Genomic DNA, 20,544 nt, shown 5'->3' on the forward strand with positions numbered 1-20,544 from the left:
AGCAGACATGTCTGGAATGGAATCTTGCAGCGTTACAGCAATAATAAAACAAACCCAGGATATTCACCAACGAGATCATGAAGCACTAATTCAAATTATGGGTTTTGGAATGTGAGTTTTGTATGAAAATACACACAATCAAGATGATCATTAACATACAAGAAGGTAATTATTGTGATTTATGAGAGAAGCACTGTGATCAAGCTGATACCTTGCTGGTCTGTCTGACTCGATTATAACACGAGGTACATCTACCGACTGTGCCATCAAAGCAGCACGAGTGGAATCTATTACCAAATAAACATATTCCCCAGTCTCATGTCATTGAAACATGGGTTTCGGATAATTGAATAGGCACTGGAGGGAAAGAACTTTCAGGGTTATTGCCATATTGAGAGCTGGCATGAGTTCAACAGACAGATTGCCCCCCTCTCAAGTTGAACGACTCTGTAAGTACTTTGCTAGAACTTAATTCAGTCTCTCCCGAGGAATCTTTGATACAATTCACTTGTGTTTCGTGCACCATGCTGGTATTTTAATTATCTTTTGTTGTTAATGATCCGTTTGTTCTTCAAATTCCGATGAACAAAAACAAGGTGCAATTACCTGTGTGCAGACTCATATGCTCCAACAGGGAGTGCTTGGTGGTCAATGCCTTTCCACAAACTGTGCAGTGATAAGGACGCTCTCCAGTGTGCATTCGCTCATGAACCTGCAGCGTGTGCTTCTGTGTAAATGCTTTACCACATTCAAAACACTTAAAAGGACGTTCACCTGCCATGGAAAAATTGTTCTTTAGATGAATACTTAAATGTCAAAATTTGCATTCAACCGTATGACAAAAGAACTGAGTGAAGCTTTTTTCCTCTTTTTAAAGTGTTGAGCATTGCTGCCTCAGCGCCAGACACCCGGGTTCGATTCCGACCTTGGGTGACTGTGCAGAGTCTGCACGTTCTCCACTTGTCTGCGTGGGTTTCCTCCCACAGTCCACAGTCCTCCCACAAAAATGTTCAGGTTTGGCCATGCTTAATTGCCCCTTAGGCTAGGGTTACAGGGAGGGGATTGGGCCTAGTTAGGGTGCTCTTTCAAAGGGTCAGTGCAAACCTAATGGGCCGAATGGACTCCTTCTGCACTGCAGTGATTCTATGATTTTAATATTATCAAAATTGTCAATTTTCACATTTTTAACTAATCTTCAGCATCAACAGATTTTTGGGAGTGGGTGGGGGGTGAAGAGAGAGCGAGCGAGAGAGAGAGAGAGAGTTAGAGAGAGAGAGGGAGATTCCGATTTCCAGTGGCTTCCTGACATCACCACCTGGACCAAGTTCTAATTTTAAAGTTATATCTACCACCAGAGAAAATGATGTTTTTTACAACCCTGTGCCTTTCTTCAGTTATCTTAAATACCTCAATTAGATTATCCCACAGTCCTCCACACTCAAGGGAATACAAGCCTGGTCCTGATGAAATCTCAGATCCTGAAATATTGGGTTGAATTCTCGTGTTTGTCAGCGGTGCACTGTTCACTGGCGGCGGGATTCTCTATTCCCGCGGCTTGTCCATGGGATTTCCCATTGAAGCCACCCCACGCCACCCGGGAAACCCACGGGCGGGGGTACGCTGCCGGCGGGAACAGAGAATCCCGATGGCTGGAGAATTCTGGCCCTTAACTCTTTTTCTCTCCCACAGATGCTGAGCATTTTCTGTCTATAACCTATATTTGGGCACAGTTCCATAAGTGATAGTGTCTCTTCAAATGCCTCAGCTTCATATCAGGCTTGCCAGCAAAGGTGATGCTCATGGAATAATAAGGGCAGTGGCAGCATAGGTACAAAGCCAGTTGAATGACAGGAAACAGTGTTGGCGAAGGACCGTTATCTCCGACTGGAGGAAGGTATACAGCGGGGTTCCCAAGAGTCAGAATGAGGACCTCTGCTTTTCTTTATATACTTAATGATCTTGACTTCAAAATTTGTGGGTGTTACAAAACAGGGGAGTGCTGTGAATTGTGAGGAGGATAGTGATAGAGCAAGAGAACAGACAGGCTGGTTGAATGGATATATATATATAGACGTGATCGGCATGGCAGGTAACATTTCATGGAGAGAAGCATGAAGTGATACAGTTCAGTAGGAATGAGCAGTGGCAATATAAAGTGAAGAGGGTGCTGGAACAGAGAACTGGGAATGTGTGTGGCACGAATTGTTGAAGGTGGGGGGGCAGGTTGAGAAAGTGGTTAAAAGGCAGAGGGGATCCTGGGTTTCAGAAAGAAGGCTCAGAGTTAAAAAAAAAGGAAGTGGGTAGTGGCTGCCTGGAACTCTCTGCGGAGGAGGTGGTGGAAGCAGGGACAATAGTGACGTTTAAGGGGCATCTTGACAAATACATGAATAGAATGGGATTAGAGGATACGGACTCTGGAAGTGTAGAAGATTTTAGTTTAGTCGGGCAGCATGGTCGGCGCAGGCTTGGAGGGCCAAAGGGCCTGTTCCTGTGCTGTACTTTTCTTTGTTCTTTGTTCTTCTTTGAAGCTACGATTAACCTTTCAAACAATGGTTTTGTCTCAGCAGCCAAAGCCAAAGGAACCAATGGCGACACAAGGAAAAACTCTTGATGCAGCAAGTGATCAGAATCTGGAATGGACTGTCGGAGAGTGGGGTGGAGGCAGATTCAATTTTGGCTTTTGAAAGGGAATTAAATAAACAACAAAGGGAAGTAAACACATGATAAAGGAGTGATGCGGGGTATTGGGACAGGAGGGATAGGACCATTGGGACGGTCTTCACCTGAACCGATCTGGGACCAGTGTTCTAGCAGAAAGGCTAAATAGGATGGTCGCAAGGACTTTAAACTAGCAAGTGGGGAGGAGGGGGGGAGGAAATTAGGGAAAGTATAATGGTTAATGGGAAGCAAAGAAGCAGGTTAGCACGTGGGGAGGTGAGCTCAACTACATGAAAAATGATGAAAAATGTTAAAGGGAAGAAGAACTCAGGAGATGTTTTTAACGGAGGTGTTAGGATTCAAGAAGAGGGTATAAAAACTAGCAAGACACTTTACCTGAATGCTCATAGCATTCACAACAAAGTAAATGATTTGGCAGCTAAAATCATTGTGAATTACAGAGACATGGTTGAATGGTGGTCAAGACTGGGAGTTAAATATCCAGGGGTATCAGACTATCCGGGAGGATGGGCAGGAAAGTAAGGGAGGTGTGATATATAAGGTTGATATCAGGGGGTAGTGAGAGATTATATAGGATCTATGGAGAAAAAGGTTGAATCCATCTACTTGGGTGGAAATTAAAAATAGTAAGGAGAAAGGTCACTGATAGACATAGTCCATAGGCCACCAAATAATAACATCACGGTGGGGCGGAAGAAATAACTGATGCATTTAAAAATGGTACAGCAACTAGCATGGGCGATTTTAATCTACATATCGATTGGTCAAACCATGTCAGTCAAGGCAGCCTTGAGGAGAAGTTCATAGAATGTATCCGCGATAGTTTCCTCGAACAGTATGTAATGGAACCTTCGAGGGAGCAAACTATCCTAGATCTGGTCCTGTGTAAAATGACAGGAATAATTAATGATCTCATGGTTAGGGATCCTCTTGGGAGGAGCGATCACAGTATGGTTGAATTTAAAATACAGATGGAGGGTGAGAAGGTACAATCCTTTAACAGTATCTTGTGATTAAACAAAGGAGACTACAATGGGATGAGGGAGGAGTTGGCTAAGGTAGACTGGGAGTAAAGACTTTATGGTGGGACAGTGATTCAAAGTGATTTTTCTTAGTGCTCAGCTAAAGTATATACCAGTGAAAAGGAAGGACTGAAGAAAAGGATAATCAGCCATGGATATCTAAGGAAATAAAGGAGGGTATCAAATTGAAAGATATTACACACAAAGTGGCAAAGATTAATGGGAAACTACAGGATTGGGAAATCTTTAAAGGTCAACAGAAAGCCATGAAAAAAGCTATGAAGAAAAGTAAGATAGATTATGAGAGTAAACTAGCTCGGAATATAAAGACAGATAGCAAATGTTTCTACAATATATAAAACAAAAAAAGAGTGGCTTAGGTCAACATTGGTCCTTTAGAGGATGAGAAGGGGGATTTAATAATGAGGAAAGGGCCGAGGCATTGAACAGGTATTTTGTGTCGGTCGTCACAGTGGAAGACACAAATAACATGCCAATAATTGATGACAAGGAGGCTATGGCAGGTGAGGACCTAGAAACGATCATTATCACTAAGGAGGTAGTGTTGGGCAAGCTAATGGGACTAAAGGTAGACTAGTCTCCTGGCCCTGATGGAATGCATCCCAGGGTACTAAAAGAGATGGCGGGGGTAATAGCAAATGCGCTCCTGGTAATTTACCAAAATTCACTGGACTCTGGGGCAGTTCCGGCAGATTGGAAAAGAACAAATTTGACGCCACTGTTTAAAAAAGGAGGTAGACAAAAGGCGGGTAACTGTAGGCCGGTTAGCTTAACTTCAATAGTGGGGAAAATTCCTGAATCTCTCATCAAGGAAGAAATAGCGAGACATCTGGATAGAAATTGTCCCATTGAGCAGTGCAGCATGGGTTCATGAAAGGCAGGTCATGCTTAATTAATTTACTGGAATTCTTTGAGGACATTACGAACATGGTGGACAACGGGTGGATGTGGTGTATCTGGATTTCCAGAAAGTATTCGACAAGGTGCCGCACAAAAGGCTGGTGCATAAGATAAAGGTGAAAGGTGTTATGAGTAATGCATTAGCATGGATAGAGGATTGGTTAACTGACAGAAAGCAGAGTGGGGATAAACGGGTGTTTTTCCGGTTGGCGATCAGTGGTTAGTGGTGTGCCTTAGGGATCAATGTTGGGCCCACAATTGTTTACAATTTACATTGATGATTTGGAGTTGGGAACCAAGTGTAATATGTCAAAGTTCGCAGATGACACTAAGGTGAGTGGTAGAGCAAGTGTGCAGAGGACACTGAAATTCTGCAGAGGGATATAGATAGTTTAAGTGAGTGAAAAAGGGTCTGGCAGATGGAGTACAATGTTGGTAAATGTGAGGTCATCCATTTTGGTACGGATAACAGTAAAATGGGCTATTAGTCTGCAATGGGCACCATGGTGGCACAGTGGTTAGCACTGCAACCTCACAACTCCAGGGACCCAGGTTCAATTCCAGCCTTGGTTGACTGTGTGGAGTTTGCACTTTCTCCCCGTGACTGCGTGGGTTTCCTCCGGGTGCTCCGGTTTCCTCCCACAGCCCAAAGATGTGCAGGTTAGGTGGATTAGCCATGCTCAATTGTCCCATAATGTCCAACGGTTAGGTGGGGTTATGGGGTTATAGGGTGGGGTAGTGGGTCTAAGTAGGGTGTTCTTTCAGAGGGTTGGTGTAGACTCGATGGGCCAAATGGCCTCCTTCTGCACTGTAGGAATTCTATGTATTATTTAAATGGTAAAAAATTGCAGTATGTTGCTGTGCAGAGGGACCTGGGTGCACTTATGCATGAATCGCAAAAGGTTGGCTTGCAGGTGCAGCAGGTAATTGAGAAGACTAATGGAATGTTGTCCTTCATTGCTAGAGGGATGGAGTTTAAAAACAGGGAGGTTATGTTGCAGCTGTAGAGGGTGCTGGTGAGGCCACACCTGGAGTACTGTGTACAGTTTTGGTCTCCTTACTTTAGAAAGGATATACTGGCACTGGAGGGGGTGCAGAGGAGAAAAAAGTAATTTTTAAAAGTGTACTTTTTCAAGGGATGTGGGCGGCGCTGGCAAGGTCAACATTTGTTGCCCATCCCTAATTGTCTTTAAACTGAGTGGCTAGCTAGACCATTGTGTCAGGACTGGGGTCACACCGAGGCCAGGCCAGGTAAGGACAGCAGATTCTCTTCATTAAAGGACATGAGTGAACCAGATGGTTCTTTATAATGGCTTCATGGTCATCATTGCTGAGACTAGCTTTATTTCCCAGATTTATTCATTGAAATTCCACCAGCTTCCCTGGTGGGATGTGATTATGAAGGCCAGCCATCTAAAACAAAATTACATTTTTATGACTTTATATTCTGGACGTGTGTGTGTCTGTCTGTTCGTGTTTGAGAGACTGAATTCCATGCTCCAATTAATTTTTTCATGAAAGCACATCAGTCTCTTGATTATTATATGTTCATTTGTCAATGAACTGGACTTTGTTTAATTCCCAAAACGCACAGTGATGTGGTGTATAATATATGCCAGGTTGGCATTTAGTTGTAATGGAAAAAAGGGGGTCCATAGGATTTACTACTCACAGTGAACGGGAATGGGCAAACGCAGGTTTTACAGCATTTGAAGGGTCATGCAGAGTAGTAACACAGAACAAGGGTTGACCCTGAGGTTTGATAGGACTGCCCAAAGGTTTCACAGTCTAATGCTTCTAAGACAGAGGAACAAATTGGAACATGAACACTCCCCAGACACAGTGAAAAATAATTTATGGTGTTAGGCACAGCAAATGAATAGATGGCCATTTTAATAAACAAGCATGGCATAGATAAGCAATCACTTGTATCAAAATGATCTTTAGAAAATATTGAATAGTTCATGATTCCCGTGTGGGAGTTTGTAAAAGGAGTATCTTAGCCTTTCTACTGCTGTGCTGACCTATGAATTGTCATTGTTTCAATGCTCTGCCAACCACAATACAAAAAAGCTAGCCGATTCACTGCTCACCTGTGTGTGTCCTTCGATGAATGGCCAAGAAGTGGTGATTTTTAAACGTTTTGTCACAGTCTTCACATCTGGCCTCCACATCTGGATACTTTCTCTTCCTCCCTCGCTTCCTCATTTCCTCCTGTTCTTCATCTACCATGCCAAGCTTGTATCCCATTAACTTAATCGGTCTTTGAATTCTACGGTTGCTATAGCGGCTGCGACTCACCACTGCTAACTTATGTTCATAGACTTCTTCGGAATGAGAAGCTGTTTCAGAGCCAGTATCAAAACAAGTCTGTGGTTCTGATGTCTTGCAGCCTTGTCTCCCTTCACCCATTTTACTGCTCATTTTAGAATTAGCTTCCTCTGCAGGCTCTTCAAATGTGCTGTGATGTTCCTGTGGGTCGGCTGGAGCACCATTGTTAACTTCATTCCCTCCTGCTTGTGCCTGCTCACATTTCCGAGGCCTCCCCCTCTTGCGTTTTGGCTTTGAGGGTTGATCATGGTCAGCATTGGGTTCCACAACTACTACTTTGATTCCATTGGAAGCCAACGATACCTTAACATGTAAATGGTTGTCCTGATAGTCTGAGTATGCTTTGATCAAATCATTGACTTTCAGAACCTCGGCAGTGGTCACAATGTGTTCAATGGACTTTTCAGTGACATTCAGGCGACCGGTGTATATGAATTCCAGCACAGCACTGAACGTGTCTGCAGCCATCCCATTGAGCATGTAGATAGCTTGGCCTTGCTGGTTCTCATCAGCAAACATCAGAGAGAAATACTCACTGCTAGCAGCAAGCAGTGCTTTATGCGCTTTGAAGTGAACATCCTCGGCAATTAAAGTGATGTCGCACAAGAAGTTTCTCTTTCTTTGTTCTGCAAAGTTAGTTAGAACAGTATCTTTGTGAGTCTTAGACTGGATGATAAGAGAGGAGGAGGGTGGGGCACTGGGCAATGTCCCAGCCATCTCGATGACACTCAGTCAAACATACTTCCTGGCATATCTGCTGATGCGAAAAAAAATATTTGACTAATAAGTATTGATGACTTTTAATATCATATTCTGATTCAGCAAGACAGATCTCAGGTCACATTTGTGTTTGATAACAGTGTAGCACAGGAAGACCTTTTACATGTCAACGCATACAAATTAGCATTGTGTACTGCTCTTAATTTGTCTACTCATTTTTCCATCTGTAGCAGACCAGCACTGCACCTCAGTTTTTTATGGCGTATCATACTTCCTCCTGACGCAATGTCAAGTTTGGAAGAACAAAGCTAACTTCATGGCTGGGTATTTTTCATAGTTCAAAATTGCATGTTGTAGACATGGAAATTTCACTACGTTTTATGCTTTCCCGAAATCCTAGTGATAACTATACATACTTTGCAATTGTATAAATAATAATAATCTTTATTGTCACAAGTAGATTTACATCAACATTTCAGTGAAGTTACTGTTAAAATCCCCTAGTCGCCACATTCCGGCGCCTGTTCGGGTTAACTGAGGGAGAATTCAGAATGTCCAATTCACCTAACAAGCACATCTTTCGGGACTTGTGGGAGGAAACCGGAGCACCCGGAGGAAACCCACGCAGACACGGGGAGAACGTGACAGTGACCCAAGCGGGAATCGAACCCGTGTCCCTGGCGCTGTGAAGCAACAGTGCTAACCACTGTTCTACCATGCCGCCCTTCAAGGCGACAAATGGGACTTCGCACTGCTGCACCTTAGTCAAGCTGCCGTGGAAACATGACACCAAAGAGGGTCTGAACACATACGAGGCATGGAGATGGTTTTGTGGCAGGTTTGCATTGTTGGCCCATATGGGGATCAAACCCCCGACCTTGCCATTATTAGCACCACGCTCTAACCATCTGTGCTAAACGGCCATGCATAAGCACTTGAACAAAATCATGTGACCTTCAGCAATCCATTGGATGGCCAACTACGTGTAACCGCGAAACATACATTTTGAAATAATCAAATAAGCTTTTCAGTAAATGTGCTGATAAATCTTATCCCTCAATCACTGGAACCTGGCAGTTTCTATCTGCCCCATCCCTACATAATTTTAAACACTTCCAATAAACTATCCTTTTTATTTGCCTGTTCTACGTATACGTACCACATTTGCCTCAATGCCTTCCTAATGTGCAGCCCAAAACAGGTTACTCCATTGATGGTCCTACTATGGTTTTACATAGATTTACCACGACAGCTTGAATTCATTCTAAACCGCTTGCTATAAAATCAAGTATATCCCTAAAGATAGGCCCTATTCACTTCAGGTACTGCTTTTAAAGGAACATGCATGCCATCTCACATTTCCTCACTTTTTACCTGCCTCTTTTTGTCCATTCCATGTCTCATCACATCTTCTTTGTAGCTATTTTTGGTTCATATAATTATTTACTGTACTTCCTATTTTAACAGAGTTTACAAATTTGGATATTGCTTCCTCTGGGTGTATTATCAAATCATTGACATATGCAATGAACAGTAGCAATCTTGTATTGCCTGGTCAAAGGCTTTCTCAAAATCCCTGTACGGCACATCCACTGCCTTTGCTTCACCCATTTCCATCAGCTAACCCATTATAAATAACTCTTGCAGTTTTGATAAAGAATGTCCAAGGTTAAAAATACTTTGATACTTTAATAGGTAAGTCTTTGAGAGTTTTTTTATTATTAGCTGAGTTGGGAGTTTCTGCAGGCAAGGATCAAAGTTCCCAGGTCCAACAAGTTATTGATCGGAATACTTCCACAGTAATTGTGTGAGACCTTCAAGCAACCAGTCAAGATCCTCGAAAACTTAAGCTGAATAAAAATGAACTCAACATTTTAGATCAGTCCAATTTTGAGTTCAATCTAGTGTCACATTATCCTGATTTATTTACTGTCAGCATCATCATCTCGCACCAGTTCCCAAAGACACAATTTTCATAATAGGATCTCTTATAATCGCCTCATTTGCTTGCCAAAGAAATTTGAGCACTCTTGTTTTACTACTGTAAAATGTGCTATTTGGGAGCTCGAAAGATAATAGCACAGTGGAGGCATACCTACTGCCGGAGTACTGCATGCTTTGCAAAATTGGCCTGTGTTGTGTTGGCCACAGGGGAGGTTCACGGCCTGAAATGAAAGCTTCAATTGCAACTTTTAAACAGTTGCACCAAGTGCAAAATTATCCATGATAATTTTTGTCATTATTGCAGACCGTGCTGTTAAATATACCCTGCAATGTAAATAGATTGGATCCACAACACCAAGAAAACAGCACGTTTGGGAACTACGTGGAATACAAGTAATTCTGCCAAATAAAGAGATGCTAAACACTTGGCTGAATGGAAGTCCATCCAATACTCTGCAAGTAGAAATTCTAAGAAAGAATGCAATCTTTCTTGTATTACCATGATGACTTGCTTGCAGGTACATGTGAGAAACATAGAGGAAAGCATGGAAACAATTCATCTGTTTTCTTAGTTTGTGGGCGAGGAAAGTTAAGAATAAAAAGTTTACAAAATACTGTTTCTCTGAACCTTGTCTGTCTTCACAAATATATACATCCACATATATGTAAACTCATCTTACACTCATTTATTTTTAACATTCATCAACAGTCCTTTCACCTTGTTTAAAGTTAGAAACACTTTTGGGTGAGGACAATCTACAAACTTCTGCATCAATTCTTAAAAATATTTAAGTAAACTGGATTCAGGGCTTGCTGACTTACCATATCCCCAGATACTTCTTGACAATTTTTTTCTATTTAGGAGATGATCCCATTTGACTAGAAAAAGGACTTGTTTCTCCACCTTAATTCCACCTACCAGTCACCCACTTACAGACTGCTTGTTGATATAATCAGTAATACCAATTTGGTGCAGTAACAAAATCAAAACAGAATGTACTCTAAGCATAGCAGACTTCCTGCTTCAAGTCAAAATGCTACCATGTCTTTTACATTATGACCAACTGAAATTAAAAGGATGTCATGTCTTTTTAAAAATTCTGCCGTGGGACGTGGGCTTCGCTGACTAGGCCGGCATTTATTGCCCACCCCCGATTGCCCTTGAGAAGGTGTTGTTGAGCTGCCTTCGTAAACCACTGCAGGCATGTGGTGTAGGTACACCCAGTGCTGTGAAGGAATGGCGATATATTTCCAAGTCAGGGTGGTGTTCAGCTTGGAGGGGAATGTGTAGGTAGGTGGTGGTGTTCTGCTGCCCTTGTCCTTCTGGGTGTAAGAGGTTGTGGGTTTGGAACGTGCTGTCAAAGTGCACAGCATCTTGTAGATAGTACACACTGCTGCCGCAGTAAATCAGTGGTGACGGAGGGAGTGAATCTTTATGCATGTGGTGCTTTACCCTGGATGGTGTTGAGCTTCCTGAGTGTTGTTGGAACTGCACTGATCCAGGAAAGAATATTTTACCACATTGCTAACGTGTGCCTTGTCGATGGTGAACAGGCTTTGGCACAGTGGTTAGCACTGTTGCCTCAGTGTCAGGGGCCCAGGTTCGATTCCGGCCTTGGGTGACTTACTGTGTGGAGTTTGCATGTTCTCCCTGTGTCTGCGTGGGTTTCCTCCACGTGCTCTGGTTTCTTCCCACAGTCCAAAGGTGGATTGGCCACACTAAATTTCACCTTAGTGTCCAAAGATGTGCGGGTTAGGTTAAGATGTTACTGGGATAGGGCGGGGTAGTGGGCTTGGGTGGCGTGCTCAGAGGGTCGATGCAGACCCGATGGGCCAAATGGTCTCCTTCTGCACTGTAGGTATTCTATGATTGTAATATGTGAGTCAGGTCGTGAAGTTATTCATCACATGATTCCCAGCTTCTGGCCTGCTATTGTAGCCACAATAGCTGCAAAATCTATTTCTTGTCGAAGGCAGTTATAATATTTAAAACTTTTAATGCAGCTGTAACATACCCAAAATAGACTGCATATCTGACAAAATGTTGTTCGTGCCTAAAAAAAGTAGCTGCTTATGGACAATCCTTTCCATAACTTCAGACAGACTGGGTAAAATAGAAATTTAGCATGGTGTTAGTACCACATAAATGAAGGCGAACCTCAATGTGAAGACAGGATGCTGCCTCCACAGTGGTGGTCTCTTTCACCATTACAGTCATGGACAGATGCATTTGCGACAGGTAGACTGGTGAATACGAGGTCACATTGGTTCTTCCCTCTTGTTAACTCCCCTATCACCTGGCATGAACCTATTTCCTACAGGGCTCAGCCAGCTCGGTCAGTAACGGTGCAACCGAGCCATTCTTGATGGACACTGAAGTCCCCAAAGTCCTTGTCACTCTCCATGCTTCTTCCAATTGGTGTTCAGCATAGAGGAGTAATGATTCATCTGTTGATGGCGGACAGTACGTGTTGATCAGCACTTTTCCTTGCCCATGTTTGACCTGAAGTCATGAGCCTTCATGGAGTCTGCAGTCAATAGTGGGATCTCCCAGGACAATCCGATCCCAACTGTATACCACTGTGCTGCTACCTCTGGTAGGTCTGTCCTGCCAGTGGGACAGGGCACATGCCCAGCAATGGTGGTATCTGGGACATTGTCTGTAAGGTATGATTCCCTGAGTTTATGTCAGGCTGTTGTTTGACTAATCTGAGAGACAGCTCTCCCAATTTTGGCACAAGCCCCCAGATGTTAGCATGGAGGATTTTGCAGGGTGGGATGTGCCTTTGCTGTTTCTGGTGTTGAGGTCAATGTTGGGTGGTCCGTCCAGTTTCATTCCATTTTGACATTTCAGAGGGTGTTTAAGAGTCAACTACTTTGCTGTGGCTTAAGTCACATTTAGGCAAGACCAGGTAAGACAGATTTCCACCCATAAAGGACATCCATGAAGCAGATGGGTTTTTACAACAAATAACAATGGTTTCATGATCTCCATTACTGAGACTAGCTTTTAATTCTAGATTTATGAATTTAATTTAATTTAAACTCCACCAGCTGCCGTGATGAGAGTTGAACCCATGACCTCAGAGGCAGTTAGCCTGGGCCTCTGGATTACTAGCCCAGTGACATCATGACACCACTACCTCTGCATAAATGCGGAAAAAGAGCGATCTTGACACTTACAACTCAAGTGCACATTCAAGCATTTTTGAAGTGTTATGAGGATTTCAGGCAGTCACAGATGTGTGCCCCTGTTCCTCCACAGTGCTCACTATCCCACAATGTGTCTATTCTCTCGCCTTGTTTGTCTTCCTCCAATCAATAACCCCACACTTCTCCAAATTAAATACCATTTGCCATTTTTCCAATCCACTGATATCTTCTGGCAATTAACAGCTTTCTTCCACACTGTCAACCTCACGACTAATTTTATACTAGCTGCAAATTTTTTATAATTTCTCTCTACTTTATCCCATGTCTGTCCGGTTCTCTCCACTTTATCTGACGTGCATTTCTCTTTCCACTTCATCCTGTCACTCTTTCCCTCCATTTTATCTAGCATCCCATGTTTCTCTCACCCTGCCATTCCATTCACTATACTCAATACCCCCACTTTCTCCTCCTCCCATCTCTCTCTCCCTCCCTCCTTTCTCTCTCCCCCATCTCGCTGTCCACCCTCCCGACTGCCTCCACATCTCTTTCTCTCTTCCCATCTCTCTCCCTGTCTCTATTTCTCTACCCCCTACTCCCGGTCTCTTTCTTTCTCTGTCACTCCCCCCGACCTCTCTCCCTGTCTATGAATCCCTACAGTGCAAAAGGAGGCCATTCAGTCCATCTAATCTGCACTGACCCTCGGAAAGAGCAACCTACCTAAGCCTAATCTTCACCCTAACCCGTACATCCACCTAACCGTTGGACACTAAGGGGCAATTTAACAAGGCCAATCCATCCAACCTGCACATCTTTGGACCGAGAGAGGAAACTGGAGCACCCGGAGAAAACTCACGCAGACACGGGGAGAAAGTGCAAACTCAACAGTCGCCCAAGTTCGGAATTGAACCCGGATCCCTGGCACTGTGAGGCAACAGTGCTAACCACTGTGCCACCCCTACATCCCTGTCTCTCTCCTTCTATTTCTCTCTCTGCCCTATTTCTTTCTCCCTCCCTCTCTCTCCTGTCTATTCCTCCCTGTCTGCCTATTTCTCTCTTCCTGGCTCTCTCCTCCATCTTTCCCTCTCCTCTACTAATCTCTCTCTCCTCCATCTCTCCCCATCACTTCCTCTCTCCTTCCTCTATCTCTCCTCCAAATTTCCATCTATTTCTCCTTCCCGTTTCCCTCTCTCCTCTATCTTTATTTTTCTATCTCTCTCCTGTATCCATCTCTAATTCTCTTTCTATCTCTCCTGTCTCTTTTTATCTCTCCTTTCTCTTTCTATCGCTCCTCTGTCTCTATCTATCTCTCCTCTGTCTCTATCTCTCCTGTCTCTAATCTATCCCACCTGTCTCTATCTATTTCTCCTCTGTCTCTATCTGTCCCTTTTCCGTCTCTATCTATCCCTCCTGTCTCTATCTATCCCTCCTCTGTCTCTATCTCTCTTCTGTCTCTATCTATCTCTCTTCTGTCTCTATCTATCTCTCCTCTGTCTCTATCTATCTCTCCTCTGTCTCTATCTATCTCTCCCCTGTCTCTATCTATCCTATCTATCTCTCCTCTGTCTCTATCTATTTTCTCTCTATATCAATGACTACCATCTGGTGGCCTTGATATTGATCATTATGAAGTGCTTCAAGAGGTTGGTCATGCGACACATCAACTCCATACTCCCAGAACGCCTTGATCCTCTGCAATTTGCATACCACCACAACCGCGCCACAGCAAACAGCAACTCCCTGGCCCTACACGCATCGCTGGAACATCTTGACAAAGACTCCAACCTCTTCCATTGGACAGGAGATACAAAAGTCTGAGGACACGCACTAATAGATTCAAAAACAATCTTCTTTTCGGCTGTTACCAGACTCCTGAATGGACTGAACTGATCTTTCCATAGATCTTCTCTACTGATTAGTACTACACTCCGTATGCGTAACCCGATGTCTGTGTTTGTGTATTTACATTGTGTATTCATCGTATGTCCCATGTTTTTCATGTAAGGAATGATGTCTGGACTGTACACAGAACAATAATTTTCACTGTACCTTGGTACACGTGACAATAAACCCAAATCCAATCTCTATCCCCCTCTCTGTATTCCCCTTTCTCAATCTCTCTCCTCGATATCTCCCTCTATTTATTCCTCTCCTCTATCAAACTCTCTCCACCTCTTTATATATCCCTCTCATAGAATCACCTACAGTACAGGGTGCCATTTGGCCCTTTGAGTCTGCACCGATCCTTCAGATGAGAAGTCTACCCGTGTCCTCCCCTGTCCACCCCATTACCTAACTTGCACATCCCTGGACACACACTAAGGGGCAATTTACCATGGCCAATCCACGAAAGCTGCACTGCTTTGGACTGTAGGAGGAAACCGGAGCACCCGGAGATAACCCACAGTCATGGGGAGAATGTACAAACTCCACACAATGACCCAAGGCTGGAATTGAAATGAAATAAACATTGCTTATTGTCACAAGTAGGCTTCAAAATGAAGTTACTGTGAAAAGCCCCTAGTCACCACATTCCGGCACCTGTTCGGGGAGACTGGTACGGGAATTGAACCCGTGCTGCTGGTCTGCTTTCAAAGCCAGTGGTTTAGCCCTGTGCTGAGAACCCTTGTCCCTGACACCGTGAGGCAGCAGAGCTAACCACTGTACCACCATGCTGCCCCCTCGCTCATCTCGCTCTCCCTCCTCGCTGTCCCGATCGATCCCTCTATCCATCTCTATTTTCTCCATTTAAAATTTTAAAAGTAAATTTAGAGTACCCACTTCTTTGTTTTTTCCAATTAAGGGCCAATTCACCTCCCCTGCACATCTTTGGGTTGTGTGTGTGTGGGGGGGGGGGGGGGGGGGACCCACGTACACACAGGGAGAATGTGCCAACTCCACACGGACAGTGCCCTGGAGTCGGGGTCGAACCCGGGTCTGCGGCGCCGTGAGGCAGCAGTGCTCACTATCCTGCCGCTCTATTTTCCATCTCTCCTCTCCACTGTCTCTCGTTACCTCCTCTCTCTCTCCTTCTCCCCCTCTCTCTCTCCTTCTCCCCCTCTCTCTCTCCTTCTCCCCCTCTCTCTCTCCTTCTCCCCCTCTCTCTCGGTGTTCTGAGGTTTGGATCTTGCTCCAAGGCCCCTCTCGGGTCACTAACTCTCGGGCAGGGAACACACATTTCCGCAGCCGGCGCGCCCCGCAGCTGGGCTCGCGTCGCCGGGCGCCGGGAGCGGGCGCGCGGACCAGGCGGGTTTCTGAGGCGGAAGCGGCGCGGGCGCGGGCGGCGGTTTAAAAGCGGATTTTAAACCTTCCGCTGCCAGGACCTTACCCGGGGCGGCGGCAAGATGGCGGCGAGCCCGGCCCGAGCGGCCAAACTCCCGCGAGACTGAGGAGGCGAGCGCACAGTCACCAAGAGGGGGCGGCAGAGAGCAAGAGCTCTGCCAATCCTTCATCCCACTGCATCTTCCCAATGGGGACAGTCTGGCTCCAAGCCATCAGGGTATGTTAGGGCAGGTGGGCAAAAGTTTGATCAGAGGTAGATTGGGTGTTTGACAATTGCCAAGGCCGATATAAGAGTATAAACCGTCCCAGGCGAACCTTCAGCTTGTGCCCCTCCACAATTAACTTTTGAAAGTGCATACAATAAAATAGCCCCAACAATTGTTCCCCACTGAAGCTGAACTACTGTAAATCAGCCCAGCTCCCCTCTGCTTTATTTAAAAAGAGACTCCCTGCTGCAGAAGTAGAGGCTATAAGGGACAGTGATGATTGGTGAGTTGTCTTTCGCTCATTTAAAGCTACATTAAGGAAATGTAAGAGCTCTAGCTTTTTTTATGAATAACAAATAATTTTCTAATTGACACAAATTAAAGATAAGTCTTTTTTTAAAAAATATTTTATTGAAATTTTTTGGTCAACCATCACAGTACATTGTGCATCCTTTCCACAATAATATAACAGTATAAATAACAATGACCTGTTTTATAAACAAAGAATAAATAATATATAACAAAAACTAAAACTAAAACTAAATGGCAACTGACTTGTCTCAGATAAACACTCTCCAAAAATATGATTTAACAGTCCAATATACAATTATTTATAGCAACGACCTATACATATTATACATATATATTAACAACCCTGAGAGTCCTTCTGGTTCCTCCCCCCCCCCCCCCCCCCCCCCGATCCTGGGCTGCTGCTGCCTTCTTCTTTCCCATTCCATCTATCTTTCTGTGAGGTATTCGACGAACGGTTGCCACCGCCTGGTGAACCCTTGAGCCGATCCCCTTAGGACGAACTTAATCCGTTCCAGCTTTATAAACCCTGCCATGTCATTTATCCAGGTCTCCACCCCCGGGGGCTTGGCTTCCTTCCACATCAACAGTATCCTGCGCTGGGCTACTAGGGGCGCAAAGGCCAAAACATCGGCCTCTCTCGCCTCCTGCACTCCCGGCTCTTGTGCAACCCCAAATATAGCCAACCCCCAGCTTGGTTCGACCTGGACCCCCACTACTTTCGAAAGCACCTTTGTCACCCCCACCCAGAACCCCTGTAGTGCCGGACATGACCAGAACATGTGGGTGTGATTCGCTGGGCTTCTCGAGCATCTCGCACACCTATCATCTACCCCCAAAAATTTACTGAGCCGTGCTCCAGTCATATGCGCCCTATGTAACACCTTAAATTGAATCAGGCTTAGCCTGGCACACGAGGACGATGAGTTTACCCTACTTAGGGCATCCGCCCACAGCCCCTCCTCAATCTCCTCCCCCAGCTCTTCTTCCCATTTCCCTTTTAGCTCATCTACCATAATCTCCCCTTCGTCCCTCATTTCCCTATATATATCTGACACCTTACCGTCCCCCACCCATGTCTTTGAGATCACTCTGTCCTGCACCTCATGCGTCGGGAGCTGTGGGAATTCCCTCACCTGTTGCCTCGCAAAAGCCCTCAGTTGCATATACCGGAATGCATTCCCTTGGGGCAACCCATATTTCTCGGTCAGCGCTCCCAGACTTGCGAACTTCCCATCCACAAACAGATCTTTTGTTACTCCTGCTCTTTGCCATATTCCAAATCCCCCATCCATTCTCCCCGGGGCAAACCTATGGTTATTTCTTATCGGGGACCCCACCAAGGCTCCCGTCTTTCCCCTATGCCGTCTCCACTGTCCCCAAATTTTCAAAGTCGCCACCACCACCGGGCTTGTGGTGTATTTCTTCGGTGAGAACGGCAATGGGGCCGTCACCATAGCTTGTAGGCTAGTCCCCCTACAGGACGCCCTCTCCAATCTCTTCAACGCCGCTCCCTCCTCTTCTCCCATCCACTTACTCACCATTGAGATATTGGCGGCCCAGTAGTACTCACTTAGGCTCGGTAGTGCCAGCCCCCCCCTATCCCTACTACGCTGTAAGTATCCCTTCCTCACTCTCGGGGTCTTCCCGGCCCACACAAAACTCTGTTTACTCTTTTCGATCCTTTTGAAAAAAGCCTTCGTGATCACCACCGGGAGGCACTGAAACACAAAGAGGAATCTCGGGAGGACTACCATTTTAACCGCCTGCACCCTCCCTGCCAGTGACAGGGAGACCATGTCCCATCTCTTGAAGTCCTCCTCCATTTGTTCCACCAATCGCGTTAAATTTAACCTATGCAATGTACCCCAATTCTTGGCTATCTGGATCCCCAAGTAACGAAAGTCCCTTGTTACCTTCCTCAGCGGAAAGTCCTCTATTTCTCTGCTCTGCTCCCCTGGATGCACCACAAACAACTCACTTTTCCCCATGTTCAGTTTATATCCTGAGAATTCTCCAAACTCCCGAAGTGTCCGCATTATCTCTGGCATCCCCTCCGCCGGGTCCGCTACATATAACAACAAATCATCCTCATACAGAGATACCCGGTGTTCTCCTCCTCCTCTAAGTACTCCCCTCCACTTCTTGGAACCCCTCAATGATATTGCCAGGGGCTCAATCGCCAGTGCAAACAATAATAGGGACAGAGGGCATCCCTGCCTTGTCCCTCTATGGAGCCGAAAGTATGCAGATCCCCGTCCATTCGTGACCACACTCGCCACTGGGGCCCTATACAACAGCTGCACCCATCCAACATACTCATCTCCAAAACCAAATCTCCTCAGTACCTCCCACAGATAATCCCACTCCACTCTATCAAATGCTTTCTCGGCATCCATCGCCACCACTATCTCCGCTTCCCCCTCTGGTGGGGGCATCATCATTACCCCTAGCAGCCTCCGTATATTCGTATTCAGCTGTCTCCCCTTCACAAACCCAGTTTGGTCCTCATGGACCACCCTCGGGACACAATCCTCTATCCTCATTGCCATTACCTTGGCCAGATTCTTAGCGTCTACATTTAGGAGGGAAATAGGTCTATAGGACCCGCATTGCAGCGGGTCCTTTTCCTTCTTTAGGAGAAGCGATATCGTTGCCTCAGACATAGTCGGGGGCAGCTGTCCCCTTTCCTTTGCCTCATTAAAGGTCCTCATCAGTAGCGGGGCGAGCAAGTCCACATATTTCCTGTAAAATTCAACTGGGAATCCATCCGGTCCCGGAGCCTTCCCCGCCTGCATGCTCCTAATTCCTTTCACTACTTCCTCTATTTCAATCTGTGCTCCCAGTCCCACCCTTTCCTGCTCCTCCACCTTGGGAAATTCCAGCCGATCCAAGAAGCCCATCATTCTCTCCCTCCCATCTGGGGGTTGAGCTTCGTATAATTTTTTATAAAATGCCTTGAACACTCCATTCACTCTCTCCGCTCCCCGCTCCATCTCTCCTTCCTCATCCCTCACTCCCCCTATTTCCCTCGCTGCTCCCCTTTTCCTCAATTGGTGGGCCAGCAACCTGCTCGCCTTCTCCCCATATTCGTACTGTACACCCTGTGCCTTCCTCCACTGTGCCTCTGCAGTACCCGTTGTCAGCAAGTCAAATTCTACGTGTAGCCTTTGCCTTTCCCTGTGCAGTCCCTCCTCCGGTGCCTCCGCATATTGCCTGTCCACCCTCAGAAGTTCTTGCAGCAACCGCTCCCGTTCCCTACTCTCCTGCTTTCCTTTATGCGCCCTTATTGATATCAGCTCCCCTCTAACCACTGCCTTCAGCGCCTCCCAGACCACTCCCACCTGGACCTCCCCATTATCATTGAGTTCCAAGTACTTTTCAATGCACCCCCTCACCCTTAGACACACCCCCTCATCTGCCATTAGTCCCATGTCCATTCTCCAGGGTGGGTGCCCTTCTGTTTCCTCCCCTATCTCCAAGTCCACCCAATGTGGAGCGTGATCCGAAATGGCTATAGCCGTATACTCCGTTCCCCTCACCTTCGGGATCAACGCCCTTCCCAAAACAAAAAAGTCTATTCGCGAATATACTTTGTGGACATAGGAGAAAAACGAAAACTCCTTACTCCTGGGTCTGCTAAATCTCCACGGGTCTGCTCCTCCCATCTGCTCCATAAAATCTTTAAGCACCTTGGCTGCTGCCGGCCTCCTTCCAGTCCTGGACCTCGACCTGTCCAGCCCTGGTTCCAACACCGTATTGAAATCTCCCCCCATTACCAACTTTCCCACCTCTAGGTCCGGGATGCGTCCTAGCATACGCCTCATAAAATTGGCATCATCCCAGTTCGGGGCATATACGTTTACCAAAACCACCGTCTCCCCCTGTAGTTTGCCACTCACCATCACGTATCTGCCCCCGCTATCCGCCACTATAGTCTTTGCCTCAAACATTACCCGCTTCCCCACTAATATAGCCAC

At 45.6% G+C, this 20,544-nt stretch overlaps 1 protein-coding gene across 2 annotated transcripts in view; it reads right to left on the reverse strand.

The window, feature by feature from the left end:
• The window catches only part of zbtb24 (zinc finger and BTB domain containing 24), a 35,453-nt gene extending 19,311 nt beyond the window's left edge, over nt 1-16,142 (reverse strand). The window contains exons 1-3 of one of the 2 annotated variants that reach the window (XM_072499990.1): nt 16,096-16,142; nt 6,716-7,707; nt 607-774 (exon numbers count right to left, since the gene is read on the reverse strand). In XM_072499990.1, the coding sequence (XP_072356091.1) occupies nt 607-774; nt 6,716-7,670 (1,123 nt within the window). In that variant the 5' untranslated portion in view covers nt 7,671-7,707; nt 16,096-16,142. Of the gene's footprint in view, nt 1-606; nt 775-6,715; nt 7,711-16,095 lie in introns of both variants that reach the window. The other variant, XM_072499991.1, reaches the window with a different exon arrangement.
• Between the last annotated feature and the right edge of the window lie 4,402 nt (nt 16,143-20,544).

This window comes from Scyliorhinus torazame, chromosome 4, assembly GCF_047496885.1.
Source record: "Scyliorhinus torazame isolate Kashiwa2021f chromosome 4, sScyTor2.1, whole genome shotgun sequence".
Lineage (NCBI taxonomy): Eukaryota > Metazoa > Chordata > Chondrichthyes > Carcharhiniformes > Scyliorhinidae > Scyliorhinus > Scyliorhinus torazame.